The 13675-nt window shown below is 49.9% G+C and overlaps 1 protein-coding gene across 1 annotated transcript; it reads right to left on the bottom strand.

Moving 5' to 3' along the window:
• Positions 1 to 11731: 11731 nt before the first annotated feature.
• On the bottom strand, positions 11732 to 12644 carry TMEM174 (transmembrane protein 174). The gene is made up of 2 exons (XM_062211683.1): positions 12019 to 12644; positions 11732 to 11837 (listed from the first exon to the last, which is right to left on the bottom strand). The coding sequence occupies exons 1-2, from the start codon at positions 12642 to 12644 to the stop codon at positions 11732 to 11734; spliced, it is 732 nt and encodes a 243-aa protein (XP_062067667.1).
• Positions 12645 to 13675: the final 1031 nt, after the last annotated feature.

Genomic DNA, 13675 nt, shown 5'->3' with positions numbered 1-13675 from the left:
AGAGAGAGAATCAGTAAGGAAGAAGCTAATAGTTGGATGCCCATTGCCTATTCTACCCTTTGTAAGAGCAGTAACAAAAGACTACATTCCCCAGACACCTTTGCAGCTTCCTGTGGCCACGTGACCAGCTTCTGGTCAATGAGTTGGAAGCAGAAGCACAGTTCTCCCTCAGTATCCAAGAGTGAGTTGGTTCCAGGACCCCTGCAGTTGTCAAAATCCAAGGCTGCTCAAGTCCCATGTAGAAAACAGTGTCATATTCTCCTACAACTTATGCAAAATAACTTTGCATATAGCTTATTCGCATATAACCTCCCATATACGTTAAGCCATCTCTAGGTGACTTACAATACCCGAAGCAAGGTAAGTGTTGTGTAAACATTTGTATTGATTGGACGAGAATGACAAGGACAGATCTGCACAAGTTCAGGACAGATGCGTTTTTTTTTTTCTAGTGTCTTTGATCTTGCTTGGTTGGATCCGTGGGTGTGGATCCCCCAGCAGAGAGGGCCGTCTCTGCAACCTAGGGCTCCCAGCAAGGCTTGCTTGGTGTGGACTTAGCTGTTTCTCCTTCCTCTTGTTTAGAATGTGAGGTGCTGTGGCTCGGTGGGTTAAAGCCCCGACCTGCAGCGCCAGCATCCCATATGGGCACCAGTTCGAGTCCTGGCTGCTCCACTTCCAATTCAGCTCTCTGCTGTAGCCTGGGAAGGCAGTGGAGGATGGCCCAGATCCTTGGGCCCCTGCACCTGAGCTGCGTGGGAGACCTGGAAGAAGCTCTTGGCTCCTGGCTTCAAATCAGCTCAGCTCTGGCCGTTTCGGTCATTTGGGGAGTAAACCAGCAGATAGAGAACCTTTCTCTCTCTCTCTCTCTCTCTCTCTCTCTCTCTGGCTCTACCTCTCTGTGTAACTCTGTCTTTTAAACACATAAAATAACTCTTTAAAAAAAAAAAGAATGTGGGTATCAGCAGCTGTCTTGGACCAGGAATGACCTTGAAGAGAAAGGCCAGGAGCTGCATGGGAGCGGCAAACAGAAACAAGAGCTGGGCTCCCCGGGACCAAAGGGACAGCCCGGTGACACCTACCTCTGGGCTTCTTACAAGTGACAGAGAGTTAAACTCAGCTGATTCAAGTTGAAGTTATTTGGGTTTTAGTTTGTATGAAAAAGAATCTAATCCTAAATTATGTATTATGTTGAGCTAAAGCAGATTTTTAAAACTTTGTCAGCACGTTTTGCCCACCATAGCTCACCTGTTACTGTGAAAGAATGACTTGAAGAGTACACATGGTTACTTTTAAAAACATTAAGATGGATTTGTTTTCACTTTATTTGAAGGGCAGAGACAGAGAGGCCTCCCCTCTGCTGGTTCCCTCCCCAAACAGCAGCTGGGCCAGGCTGTACCAAAGCCGGGGACCCAGATCTCAATCTGCATGTGGCATGGGGTGGCGTAAGTGCTGGAGCCATCAGCTGCTGTCTCCCAGGGTGCATATCAGCAGGAAGCCGAGCTGGGACTCCAACCCAAGCACTCACTCCATTGTGGAATGAAGACATCCCAAATGGCATTTTAACGGCTGTGCCAAACACCCTTTCTAGTGCTCAGAAAGGTTGGGCAACTTGTGTAAAGTCACCCAGCTGGCTCATGGCAAAGCCAATACTGTAATTGGCCTGTACTGCCATGTGGATCTTCTCCCACTGTCAGGAGAGTGTGCATTGATAACTACAGCCCGGCAGAGTTTGCAGAGTTTTTGATCAACACATGTTTTCATGTGCCATCCTCTGAGCCTATGTAACGGTCAGATCTGGCGACAGGTCTGCTTACTCCAAGATGTTGCCACTTCTAGAATCTTCTGGACTTGTGTGAGTGAGGCTCTTGCCTTAGGACAGCCCCAGGAAGCTGTACTAGATTCTGATGTTCCACAGACAGTTGCATTTTCTTGGTGTGTTGACTTTCTACAACAGTACTTTCTCTTAAAAAATAAAGATTTTATTTATTTATTTGAAAGACAGAGAGGGAAAGACCAAAAGAGAGATCTTCCATCTGCTTCTTCACTCCCCACATGGCTACCACAGCCAGGAGCCTGGAAATCCATCCAGGTCTCCTATGTAAGTGGCAGGGGCCCAAGTAATTGGCCCATTGTCCAATGCCTTGCCATGCACATTAGTGGAAAGCTGAAAGAGAAGTGGAACAACCAGGACTCCAATTGGCACTGTGTTATGGACTGCCACTGTCACAAGTGGCGGCTTACCCCATCGTACCACAGTGCCAGCCCCCAAACACTTTCCAGTTCAGCTGGCTGCCCCTGATGACGGCAGCATAAGAAAGCATGCAACAAGCGACATGACTGATCCGGGAGATTAGGTGTGCCAACCCTTCAACATTCAGAAGAGAGAAGCCTCCTGGTTTACTTGGGCCATTCTGGTCAAGGAATTTGGGTGGCAATGAGATTTACTCAGATATTTAAGAAATACCAATGAAGTGACTCTCTGCTTCTCTCTGCATGCTGGGACCAGTCTGTCTTTCCAGAAGGTAGCAGAGCAGGTCTGTGAGGATGATGCCAGGCTCTGGAGCAAGGTGAGTCCTTCCATGGACCTCAGGGCTCCAGGGCGCATGTGCTCAAGCCTGGCCCCTGCCTGCCTATGGCATGGCACCTGCAATGCCTTTGTTCAAGCAGCCGAAGGCATTTCCGGGAACCTCCAATGGTGATCATGGAGAACATGCCTTTCTCAGCATCACGCATGATGACAGTGGTTGGTGCGGGAATAACATACGATCCTAGAAACATGCAAGAGTTACTTACAGCATCTGTGTAAAGCTAAGTCCTGTGTGGTTGGATTTTGCACAGTGCTACATTTAAAGCAAACAGTAGAATTATGTTCGGCTACATGGAAGAGAAAAATCAAGTTAATAATGTCATAAACACCATCTATAACTTCTCTCTGATTTAAAAGATTCCTGGAGTAGACAATCAGGTGCCAGCACAGTCAGTGGGTATCTAGCCTTGTCCCTTTCTTTTCTGAATCTTTGTGATCCATCGTGGTCACAGGTATCCTCCACCCCCAAGGCTACCTCATGGTTCAAGGTGGCTGCAGAGGCTTCTGCAATCACATACAAGTTGCTCCCCCACGCCAAGAATGTGGAGAATCAGGAAGTTTAAGAAAGGATTCCCCAGCTATTGGTTCTCTAGGTAGGATTTCAGGAGGCCCCTTTCCAAAACTTTTCTTACATCTACGAAGCCAGGTTTAATTCCTAAACCTGAAAAAGATGCAGCAGAGAAAGAGAATTACAGACCAATATCCCCGATGAACATAGATGCAAAAATCCTCAGTAAAATTCTGGCCAATAGAATGCAACAACACGTCAGAAAGATCATCCATCCAGACCAAGTGGGATTTATCCCTGGTATGCAGGGATGGTTCGACATTAGCAAATCAATCAATGTGATACATCACATTAACCCACTGCAGAAGAAAAACCATATGATTATCTCAATAGATGCAGAGAAAGCATTTGATAAAATACAACACCCTTTCATGAAGAAAACTCTAAGCAAATTGGATATAGAAGGAACATTCCTCAACACAATCAAGGCAATTTATGATAAACTTACAGCCAGCATCCTATTGAATGGGGAAAAGTTGGAAGCATTTCCACTGAGATCTGGTACCAGACAGGGATGTCCACTCTCACCACTGCTATTCAATATAGTTCTAGAAGTTTTAGCCAGAGCCATTAGGCAAGAAAAAGAAATTAAAGGGATACAAATTGGGAAGGAAGAAGTCAAACTATCCCTCTTTGCAGACGATATGATTCTTTATTTAGGGGATCCAAAGAACTCTACTAAGAGACTACTGGAACTCATCGAAGAGTTTGGCAAAGTAGCAGGATATAAAATCAATGCACAAAAATCAGCAGCCTTTGTATACACAGGCAATGCCACGGCTGAGGAAGAACTTCTAAGATCAATCCCATTCACAATAGCTACAAAAAAAAAAATCAAATACCTTGGAATAAACTTAACCAAGGACGTTAAAGATCTCTACGAAGAAAACTACAAAACCTTAAAGAAAGAAATAGAAGAGGATACCAAAAAATGGAAAAATCTTCCATGTTCATGGATTGGAAGTATCAATATCATCAAAATGTCCATTCTTTCAAAAGTAACTTAGATATTCAATGTGATACCAATCAAAATACCAAAGACATTCTTCTCAGATCTGGAAAAAATGATGCTGAAATTCATATGGAGGCACAGGGGACCTGGAATAGCTAAAGCAATCTTGTACAACGAAAACAAAGCCGGAGGAATCACAATACCAGATTTCAGGACATACTACAGGGCAGTTGTAATCAAAACAGCATGGTACTGGTACAGAAACAGATGGATAGACCAATGGAACAGAATAGAAACACCAGAGATCAATCCAAACATCTACAACCAACTTATATTTGATTAAGGAGCTAAAACCAATTCCTGGAGCAAGGACAGTCTATTCAACAAATGGTCCTGGGAAAACTGGATTTCCACATGCAGAAGTATGAAGCAAGACCCCTACCTTACACCTTACACAAAAATCCACTCAGCATGGATTAAAGATCTAAATCTATGACCCGACACCATCAAATTATTAGAGAACATTGGAGAAACCTTGAAAGATATAGGCACAGGCAAAGACTTCTTGGAAACGACCCCAGAGGCACAGGCAGTCAAAGCCAAAATTAACCAAATTGAGAAGTTTCTGTACTGCAAAAAAATACAGTCAGGAAAGCGAAGAGACAACCGACAGAATGGGAGAAAATATTTGCAAATTATGCAACTGATAAAGGATTAATAACCAGAATCTGCAAAGAGATCAAGAAACTCCAACCCACTTAAGAGATGGGCCAAGGACTGGAACAGACATTTTTTTTTTTTTTTTTTTTTGGACAGGCAGAGTGGACAGTGAGAGAGAGAGACAGAGAGAAAGGTCTTCCTTTTGCCGTTGGTTCACCCTCCAATGGCAGCTGCGGTTGGCGCGCTGCGGCCAGCGCACAGCGCTGATCCGATGGCAGGAGCCAGGTGCTTCTCCTGGTCTCCCATGGGGTGCAGGGCCCAAGGACTTGGGCCATCCTCCACTGCACTCCCTGGCCACAGCAGAGAGCTGGCCTGGAAGAGGGGCAACTGGGACAGAATCCGGAGCCCCGACCGGGACTAGAACCCGGTGTGCCAGCGCCGCAAGGCGGAGGATTAGCCTACTGAGCCGCGGCGCCGGCCTGGAACAGACATTTTTCAAAAGAGGAAATCCAAACGGCCAACAGACACATGAAAAAGTGTTCAGGATCACTAGCCATCAGGGAAATGCAAATCAAAACCACAATGCAGTTTCACCTGTGGGTCAAGCCGCCTGCGGCGCCAGCATTCCATATAGGCACTGGTTTGAGTCCTAGCTGCTCCACTTCCAATCCAGCTCTCTGCTATGGCCTTGGAAAGCCGTAGAAGATGGCCCAAGTGCTTGGGCCCCTGCACCCATGTGGGAGACCTGGAAGAAGTTCCTGGTTCCTGACTTTGGATTGGCTCAGCTCCGGCCATGGCAGCCATTTGGGGTGTGAACCAACAAATGGAAGACCTCTCTCTCTCTCTCTCTCTCTACCTCTCTCTGTAACTCTTTCAAATAAAAAAATCAATCTTTAAAATAAAAAAGACCTAGCCTATATATTAACACAAATGAATATATGCATGGACATGCCTAGTATCTATCTATAGCCCCTTAAAATGTATTCCTCTAAATTGGAGGTGGGGAACATTTAGCCTGCAGCCACTAAGGCTCCTGAGACCATCTGGTCTGACTCCTGCAGAGTCAACCACAGACGCTGAACGTGAAGTTAATGAAATTGCGGCGGGATAATTTTTAAGGTGATAATTTTGGGTGACCCGCAAGCAATGTCATAAAAGTCCAAATAGCCCTTGGCGTGAACAGGGGCGTCTGTCTCTACCTTCTCACCTGGATGGCCTCAGCCTCCAGAAACACACACGGGTTGGTTCGGCTCTGTGATTTATATGCGGGTAGGTTTTGTGACAGAGGGCAAATTCTTTGTGATGGGAAAACTTCTGCAACCTAGAAAAGTGATTTCCTTACCAGTTCATCTGGTAATTCATCTTCTTAAAAGCTCCAGGCAGACAAAATTCCCTACGTGGGACCTGTGAGATTCCCCTGGGGTGGGTGAGAATCGTTGCTGTGGAGTTATCTTTCGTCTTTGCTTTCTGACTTCTCATCAATTCTTTGGAGCAGTGCAGCCACGGTTGATTTAGTGCAGCTCTCTGTTGATTTTATAACCAAGTGCTGACTGCTTGGGACCTAAAACTCTTGATGATTTACAGGTAGTGAGTGACAAGAAATCTGTAAATCATCTTCCAGAGTATGAGCGAGGAGGTGGGCACACACACCCGCTCACCACATCCACCTGCAAGGCACAATCCCAGGCCTGCCAGAAAGTACATTCTGTTTTTATGTCAAGAAGAATTGAGAAGCCATTGGTAATGGGCCCACAATCAATAACCTTGGGGAGTGCAGCTGAACCAAGTAATATTTTAATGGAGAATACGAGGCTTTGCTCCTTTACTGCTTAATGAAGACTCCGATTCCTGCTTTTGAATGGTCAAAGGATTTTTTTAAGTTCCTTGAAGGTAAAACACACACACAAATGTTTTATTTTATTTTATTTTTTAAAAAGGCCTTTATTGCCCCAGCCCAAAATGCTGAAGTTTGTCGAGCGCTTCTGATACTCATGAAGCTATTCTGCAACAGAAAATTCTCAACTAAGCATTCAAAGATCTCTCTTTTTGTATGTTATTTTTTTCCTAGATCTGTATTTAGAAAAATCTCCAATAACATGCTGAGAGTAGAAAAGTAGTGTAAGAATTCTAGGGGAGTCCTAGAGTTTCAGGGAGCTGACAGAAAAGGGGCTGTGAGGTAAAAAAAAATCTTGAAAAACACTTATTTTTGGAAGTTGAAACTTAGTATGAAGCTCTTACCATAAATAGTTTGCCAAATGCCGCCCCAGTTGTAGAGTAAGACAGCTAGAAACTTAGGACGTATTTAGCAAAAAGCTAATCTTCTTGGGGTCTTAAAAAAAGATTTACTTAATTATTTGAAAGGCAGAACTACAGAAAGGCAGAGGTAGAGAGAGGGAGAGGCCTTCCATCTGCTGGTTCACTCCCCAGATGGCCACAACAGCCGGAGCTGAGCCGATCTGAAGTCAGCAGCCAGGAGTTTCATCCAGGTCTCCCATGAGGGTTCAGGGGTCCAAGGACTGTGGCACAGCTGGTTAAAGCCTGTAGCATCGGCATCTCATATGGGCGCTGGTTCGAGTTCCAGCTGCTCCACTTCCGATCCAGCTCCCTGCCTAGTGAGCCTGGGAAAGGGACCCCTAAACTCATGGGAGACCTAGAAGAATCTCCTCGCTCCTGGCTTTGGATCAGCTCAGCTCCAGACATTGCAGCCATTTGGGGAGACCACTCGCTCCCCCCACCGTCTCTACCTCTCTCTGTAACTCTGTCTTTCAAATAAATAAAATACATCTTAAAGAGAGAGAGAGAGAGAGAGAGAGAGAGAGAGAGAGAGAGAGAGAAATAAAACTGGGAAAGTTGAATGCTGAATGTTTGATGACATTAGGGAATTATTGAAAATTTTTAGATGTAATAATGATATATTTTGAGGATTTATCTCTTAAAGATGTAAATAAAATTTTTTAAGATGAACTAATTTCATGATTTGGACGTGCTTTTTTAAAAATCCAGTTGGCCAGCGCTGTGAAGCATCGGGTTAAGTGCAGTGCCAGCACCCCTTATGGTTGCCGGTTCAGGTCCTGGCTGCTCCTTTTCTGATCCAGCTCTCTACTATAGCCTAGGAAAGCAGTTCCAGAGGATGGCCCAAGCCCTTGGGCCCCTGCACCCACATGGGAGACCTCGAAGAAGCTCCTGGCTCCTGGCCTCAGATCAGCATAGCCCCAGCCGTTGTGACCATTTGGGGAGTGAACCAATGGATGGAAGACATCTCCCTCTCTCTCTCTGCCTCTCCTCCTCTCTCTATGTAACTCTGACTTTCAAATAAATAAAATAAATCCTTAAAAAAATAAATCCTGTTAGTGGTTTATGGGTGGGGACAGCAATGAAGCAGGATTGGCCATTGATGGTTGACACTGGATCATTGTTGAAGTTGAGTGACAGCCATCTAGGTGGTCATACACTCCCTCTGCTCTTGCATTGGGCTGACACATTTGCTTCTCAACAGCCTTGTGCCTCCACAGGGGCTTGGCAGGGCTCAGAGTGAGGCCCTCACAGTGAGCATCATGTGCAGAAGATGTGTGGGTTGTGACAGCAGGGATGCTACTAACAACCAGACCACTCCAGCCTCGGATGCGTGTACGACCCCCTCTCCTCTCGGTGGATCAGAGGGTGTGCACTCCCTGGGAGTGTGGGGAATTTCTGTTGGTGGGGGGAAGAGGCCACTGAGCCCCGAGCATCCTCCTCTGCTGAACTCACAGTGAACAAGGTCCCCGGGGGCCCTCCAGCCCCTCACACACAAGAGGCCTCCTTCTTACACTCTCCCAACAAAACCAGCAGGCGAGCACCGGGAGGGCTGGTTTTGTGGCTGAGAAGCCTCCTGGTGGATTTGAACCTCGCCCCTAGGTCCCAGAGGGCAGTAAAATGCAGATCCCCACTGCACAGATTTCCCTCTCTGCTCTCCCCAGGGGCGAAAGGCCAGAGCTCTGTGGAAGTTGCTTGCCCCTGGCGGCTGGGCCTTATTTCTCAAACTCAGAGCATCGCTCTCCTGGCTCATCCTCATCCTTAGCTGTTATCAGTCTCTCCGACCAGAAAGCCCAGCCCAAACAGGCTCCCGGGAGCCCTTCAGGAAACTATCCCTCAGATGCCTGGCTGAGGGCCGTGGCTCCCGGGGAGGAAGCATGGCGACAAGGGCAGGCGGGCATCACAGACAGCCGCCGACTGGCACGCGACACCTCCTGGGGCCCTGTACACCTGCTGCTGCCTCCTCCCCCTCCCCCTCCTCACCCACTTCACAATTTTATACGAGCGGGTTCAGTGACGACGAACATTCAAGAGGGAAAGAGGTGACAGGCAAGGGCCCTCAGTGTGGCAGCTGGGAGGGCTGTGCAGACAATTCGTCCTGGCGATGCCAAGGGATACCCAGGGAAGCGGCCTCGGGCAGATTGATTTAGCATAGAAGCTAAGGAAAAGTAGGAAACATGCTACCATAGCGATCACGTGGGCTTCCAACATCGGGGGGCCAGGGTGTGAGTGTGGCCTGCCGACCTGGTCCCCCGTTCATGTGTCTCTGTGTCGGGGCTGGGGCAGTCACCCAGGAACCTGACTCTGAAAGTCAGATCTCCAGAGAGCAGCCGTGGCTCCGCCCCCGCGGGGCCCACAGGGCTCACCTGTATTAGCCACCTGCCAGTAACCCCAGGGAGGACTGTTCACGGGGCGCTGCGAAGACAGTGCTGGGACCCGGAGGAATAGTAGCCAGCCCCAGACAGAGAGGCGGGAGCACCTCGGAAAGCTGCGGACGGAGGCAGTGTTAGCATCTTGCGGGCTCGCTCAAATCTAAGCCTGATTTCTCTGCCGCTGTAGCGTCAGAGCTGCCTTCCACACACTCACACCTGCCACCTCCCTGCTGTGGGACGATCCCACAGTGTTCCCTTTATTTCTTCACTGGGGAGCTGCAGAGGCCGACGTGACAGGAGGCCCCTGAGCGGCTCGGGGACTGAGACCCCCAGGTCTCTCTGACGGGCCAGGACACGTTCCTGGCCGTTTCTGGCTTGTCCTCCATATGGTCGCCTTATACCCTTGTTCTCTCGGATTCTTATCAGCAGCAAAGCACAGGGGACTGGGACCTGGGATCCTGCACTGGAGCAGGCTCCTGGGCTGCCCGCAGGGAGAGGAGCCCTGGGTCTGGGCAGGTGTCTGGAGGGGTCCAGTGTCTGGGCTGGAACCCACAGGGCCTTGTCAGCCTGGTCAGTCTTGTCGAGTATTTTAGGCACTGTCTGAGGGCAGTTGGGAAGCCATGGGATCATTTGGATGAGCAGGGAGCTCGAATCAGATTCTGGACGCTTCCTGGATAGTGCACCACCCAGAAGGCAGGTAAGGACACAACATTGACCTTGCCAGCGAGCTCAGGGCTAAATGATCAGAACACTGAGGGCCATCCGGCCCTCCCCGCCAGCCTCAGCCCCCAGGGCACCACATGGGTGTGCTTGTTAACCAAATGAAACAGTTTCCTGGGCCTGTGAACTGAATCGTGTTTTTCCACCAGCTTCTATCACCGATCACGGGAATGAATACAAAAAGGACTTGTCCCTCCAATATGGTAGAAATCACACAATATAGCAAGTCCATTTTACCCCGACCCTTGCAAAACAGATACGATAAAAGTACAAATCATCGTGCCCACAAACATGGTACCAAAACCTTGAAGAATTGCTAAATCCTGGGTCTTCTTTTGGAATGATTCACCCCTACCTGGAGTCCCTTACTTCCGTAGCCTAAGAAAACACTATCTTTTAAAACCTATGGTTTTAAATTGTCTCTTTTTAAAAATTTATTTCTGAGACAAAGAGAGTGACCAATATAGAGATCTCCTATGCGCTGGTTCACTCCCCAGAGCCTAGGGCTGGGAACTCAGTCTGGGTCTCCCACGAGGGGGGCAGGGACCCAAGTACATGAGCCATCACCTGCTGCCTCCCAGGACGCCCACTGGCAGGGAAGCTGGAATCAAGAGCAGAGCTGGGATGGTAATCCGGGCACTTTACTATGGGATGCAAGCCTCCCCAAGGGCATCTTCGCCCGCTGGGTCAAACGCCTGCCCCTACTTCCTCTGGATATTTAGTACATAATTCATAGTCAAGGAGCTGAAGAACATCTAAGTATTTTTTTTATTAAGAAAGTAAGCTTGACCTTAGCACAAAGGCTGCTTCCGCAATTCATGATTTTCCAGCGGTTGAGATCTCCGAGTGCCTAGACAGGTGCGTGTGTTCTGTGCTGCCCTGGGCATGGTGAGCTCATGCCCAGCCCCGCCCCTGGCCTGGGTGGGCTAAGAGCCCCTCATGCACATCACACTTCAAGGTTAGAGAACAGCAGCAGCCAGGAGTCACTGGGAGCAGTGACACCTCCAGGATTTATTCACCTCATATCCTAGTATTATTCCTTTCATATGGGTTAGCCAGCCATCCAATACTCTTCTTCCAGAAGACGGTATTTTATTTTATTCCATTGTATTTACTTATTTTGCAGCCTTTAACATGCCCAGAGTCTCCAGGAGAGACCAGATGGCAGCAGTGTCATTTGGGCCACCAAGTCTGCCTTGGGACCAGTGAAGGGCACCAGAAACCTGAGCTGTCCTCCTGTCACCCCCTCCCCCATCCCAGCCCATGCTCGCCGCTGTGGAAATTCCCCAGATCTCAGAGGTAGCGATTTCTCCCGTGGCCGCCGAAGCTTACATGGAGACCCAAAGGTCTTCAAATAGGGAAGAGACTGGGTGACAGACAAGCAGGTGGAACAGCTGATCCTGAGCCTTCGGTGGGCGATTCTTTTACCCGAGGGGATCTCCCCAGCCCAGCCTAATTTTTACTGCTCTGTGACCTCTGTTGGGCCGCTCTGCCATCTGACTTCTGAAGGCTGCATAGAACACTTCAGCTGCCAGGTAGCAAGGACCCACGTGTGGCCCCGGTCCCCATGCACAGCGTCTCTAGCGTGGGAGGGAGTATATCTCCTCATAGGGCGGGGGAGAGAAGCAGGCACAGTCCCCCTCGGGCAGCTGGGACTCCTCTGGCCGCGGAGCGTCACGGCTGGACCTAAAACAGGAACAGGAAGCACGATGCATCGCAGCCCGAAGCCTATGCCCAAAACAAAGCCACCCTCCTGGGCAGCAGGCTGCAGGGTCAACCACAAGCCCTCCCGATCCGAGAGCAACGCAGCCAGAGGCCACCACCGTGCCAGCTGCAAAGGGGAACGTCCCCGGCCCACACGCCGTACCTGTCACCGCTACCATCCACGCCACACGGCCAGTCTTCCTCACCCACAAACGCGGCGTTGCCTTGCGGGTAGATGCTATAGTACTGGGGAGGACTCGGCGCCGCGGCCACTACCCCAGCAGTGGATAGGAGACCGCAGGGGCTCACCCCGGGCTGCAGGTACGGGGCGGTCATCCCCAGGGGCTCCTGAGGTGCATAAGGAGGAGGGATGTACTGCACCACGGTGGCCCCGTGGAAGGTGATGGGTTGGTTGATGCCAGTGAAGACAAACGATTGTCCTCCTGGAGTCGGTTCCGAGTCCAGGGCCCTTTCTTCGTTTTCTTTGCACAGCTGGCAGGAGAGCATCTTGAACTTGCACACAGCGATCAGGATGAACGTGACCCCGACTGACAGCAGGATGGGCCCCAGGAGCTGGGTCCATTCAAAGTGCGAGACGCCTTGGTATTTGATCCAACCCATGACGGTGAACGTGATGCCCACCAGTCCCAGGAAGATGCCCGAGAAGAGCAAGGTGGCCCCCGCCTTGTCGTCGTCGGACACCTGGATGTCGGCAGTACTGGGGGTGTAAGGGGTGACGGCAAACACGTTGAGAGGGAAGTCCTCCAGGCGGCCGCCGCCCGGCTCCATGACTCCGGTCTCAAGGGCCGCTCCTTAGGGGGACGGGGCCGTGAGAGCCCGCGAGTCCCAGGTCCAGAATGAGGCTGGAAGAACTTTGGGCTGCTGTGGTTAACAGAGTATGACACGTCCAGGGCTGGACTTCGTTTGGAAGGATAAAGGTCTGGGAAGCGGAGCCTGAAGTCTTCTCATAAATCGCCCACAAGCAGAGGTCTGTGATGGGAGGTCAGGGACAAGCCATGTCTCCGATTCACTTCATTCGCTCACTCATGTTAAAAAATGCATGGTCAGGTGCCCTGCCAACAACCTTGCAAACACTGCTCCCGCTGGCTCCGTACTACCGGAACCAGGCCTGTGGGAGTGCCTGAGCTAACTCGGCCACGTTCTGTTTGTCCTGCTGGCCAGCCCAGGAGTCGGGGCGGACAGCCGTGTGGGCTCGGACCGCGTATGAGTTCCTAAGGCAGCTAGGACGATGGTGACGATGGCGCTTGTCTTCGTCTGTTTCCAGTGCTGGAACAGAAGACCGCTAACTGTATGATTTCTAGGGCAGATAAATTCATTGTTCACCGATCTGGAGGCTGGGAACTCCAGTACCCCGCAGCAGAGAGCATGCCCCGGGGAGACAGGCTGAGTGGGCCAGCTCAGGTCTCTTCCTCTTCTTGGATGGCCGCTAAGGTCATCAGGGCCCAGCCTCTTGACCTCATCTGACCCTAATGACCTCCAACATACGACTCTGGGGATACAGTGTTCAGTACTTGACCTTTAGGGGAGCACACTCAAACCGCAGCAATACTTCAACGTTAGCAACTATTCTCACACAGCTCTGGGGTCCTGCTCCTTCTTCACCTGCCTTTTGTTTTCTGAACTTGGGGAGTCATTTCAGCCCTGGGAAAGGAAGGATGCTGTTGGAAACCTGTCCGTGCTGCACATCCCTGGCAGAGACTGAGTCGCCAGCAGCAGGAGGGACGTGACATGGCAGGGACAGGCGCTGCAGACGCTCCCCTCGGGGTGGCCGCGTAGTTCCCGGCATCTGTAGCAAATCC

This window comes from Lepus europaeus, chromosome 15 (assembly GCF_033115175.1).
Source record: "Lepus europaeus isolate LE1 chromosome 15, mLepTim1.pri, whole genome shotgun sequence".
Taxonomy (NCBI): domain Eukaryota; kingdom Metazoa; phylum Chordata; class Mammalia; order Lagomorpha; family Leporidae; genus Lepus; species Lepus europaeus.
This window is presented reverse-complemented; position numbering and strand designations above follow the sequence as displayed.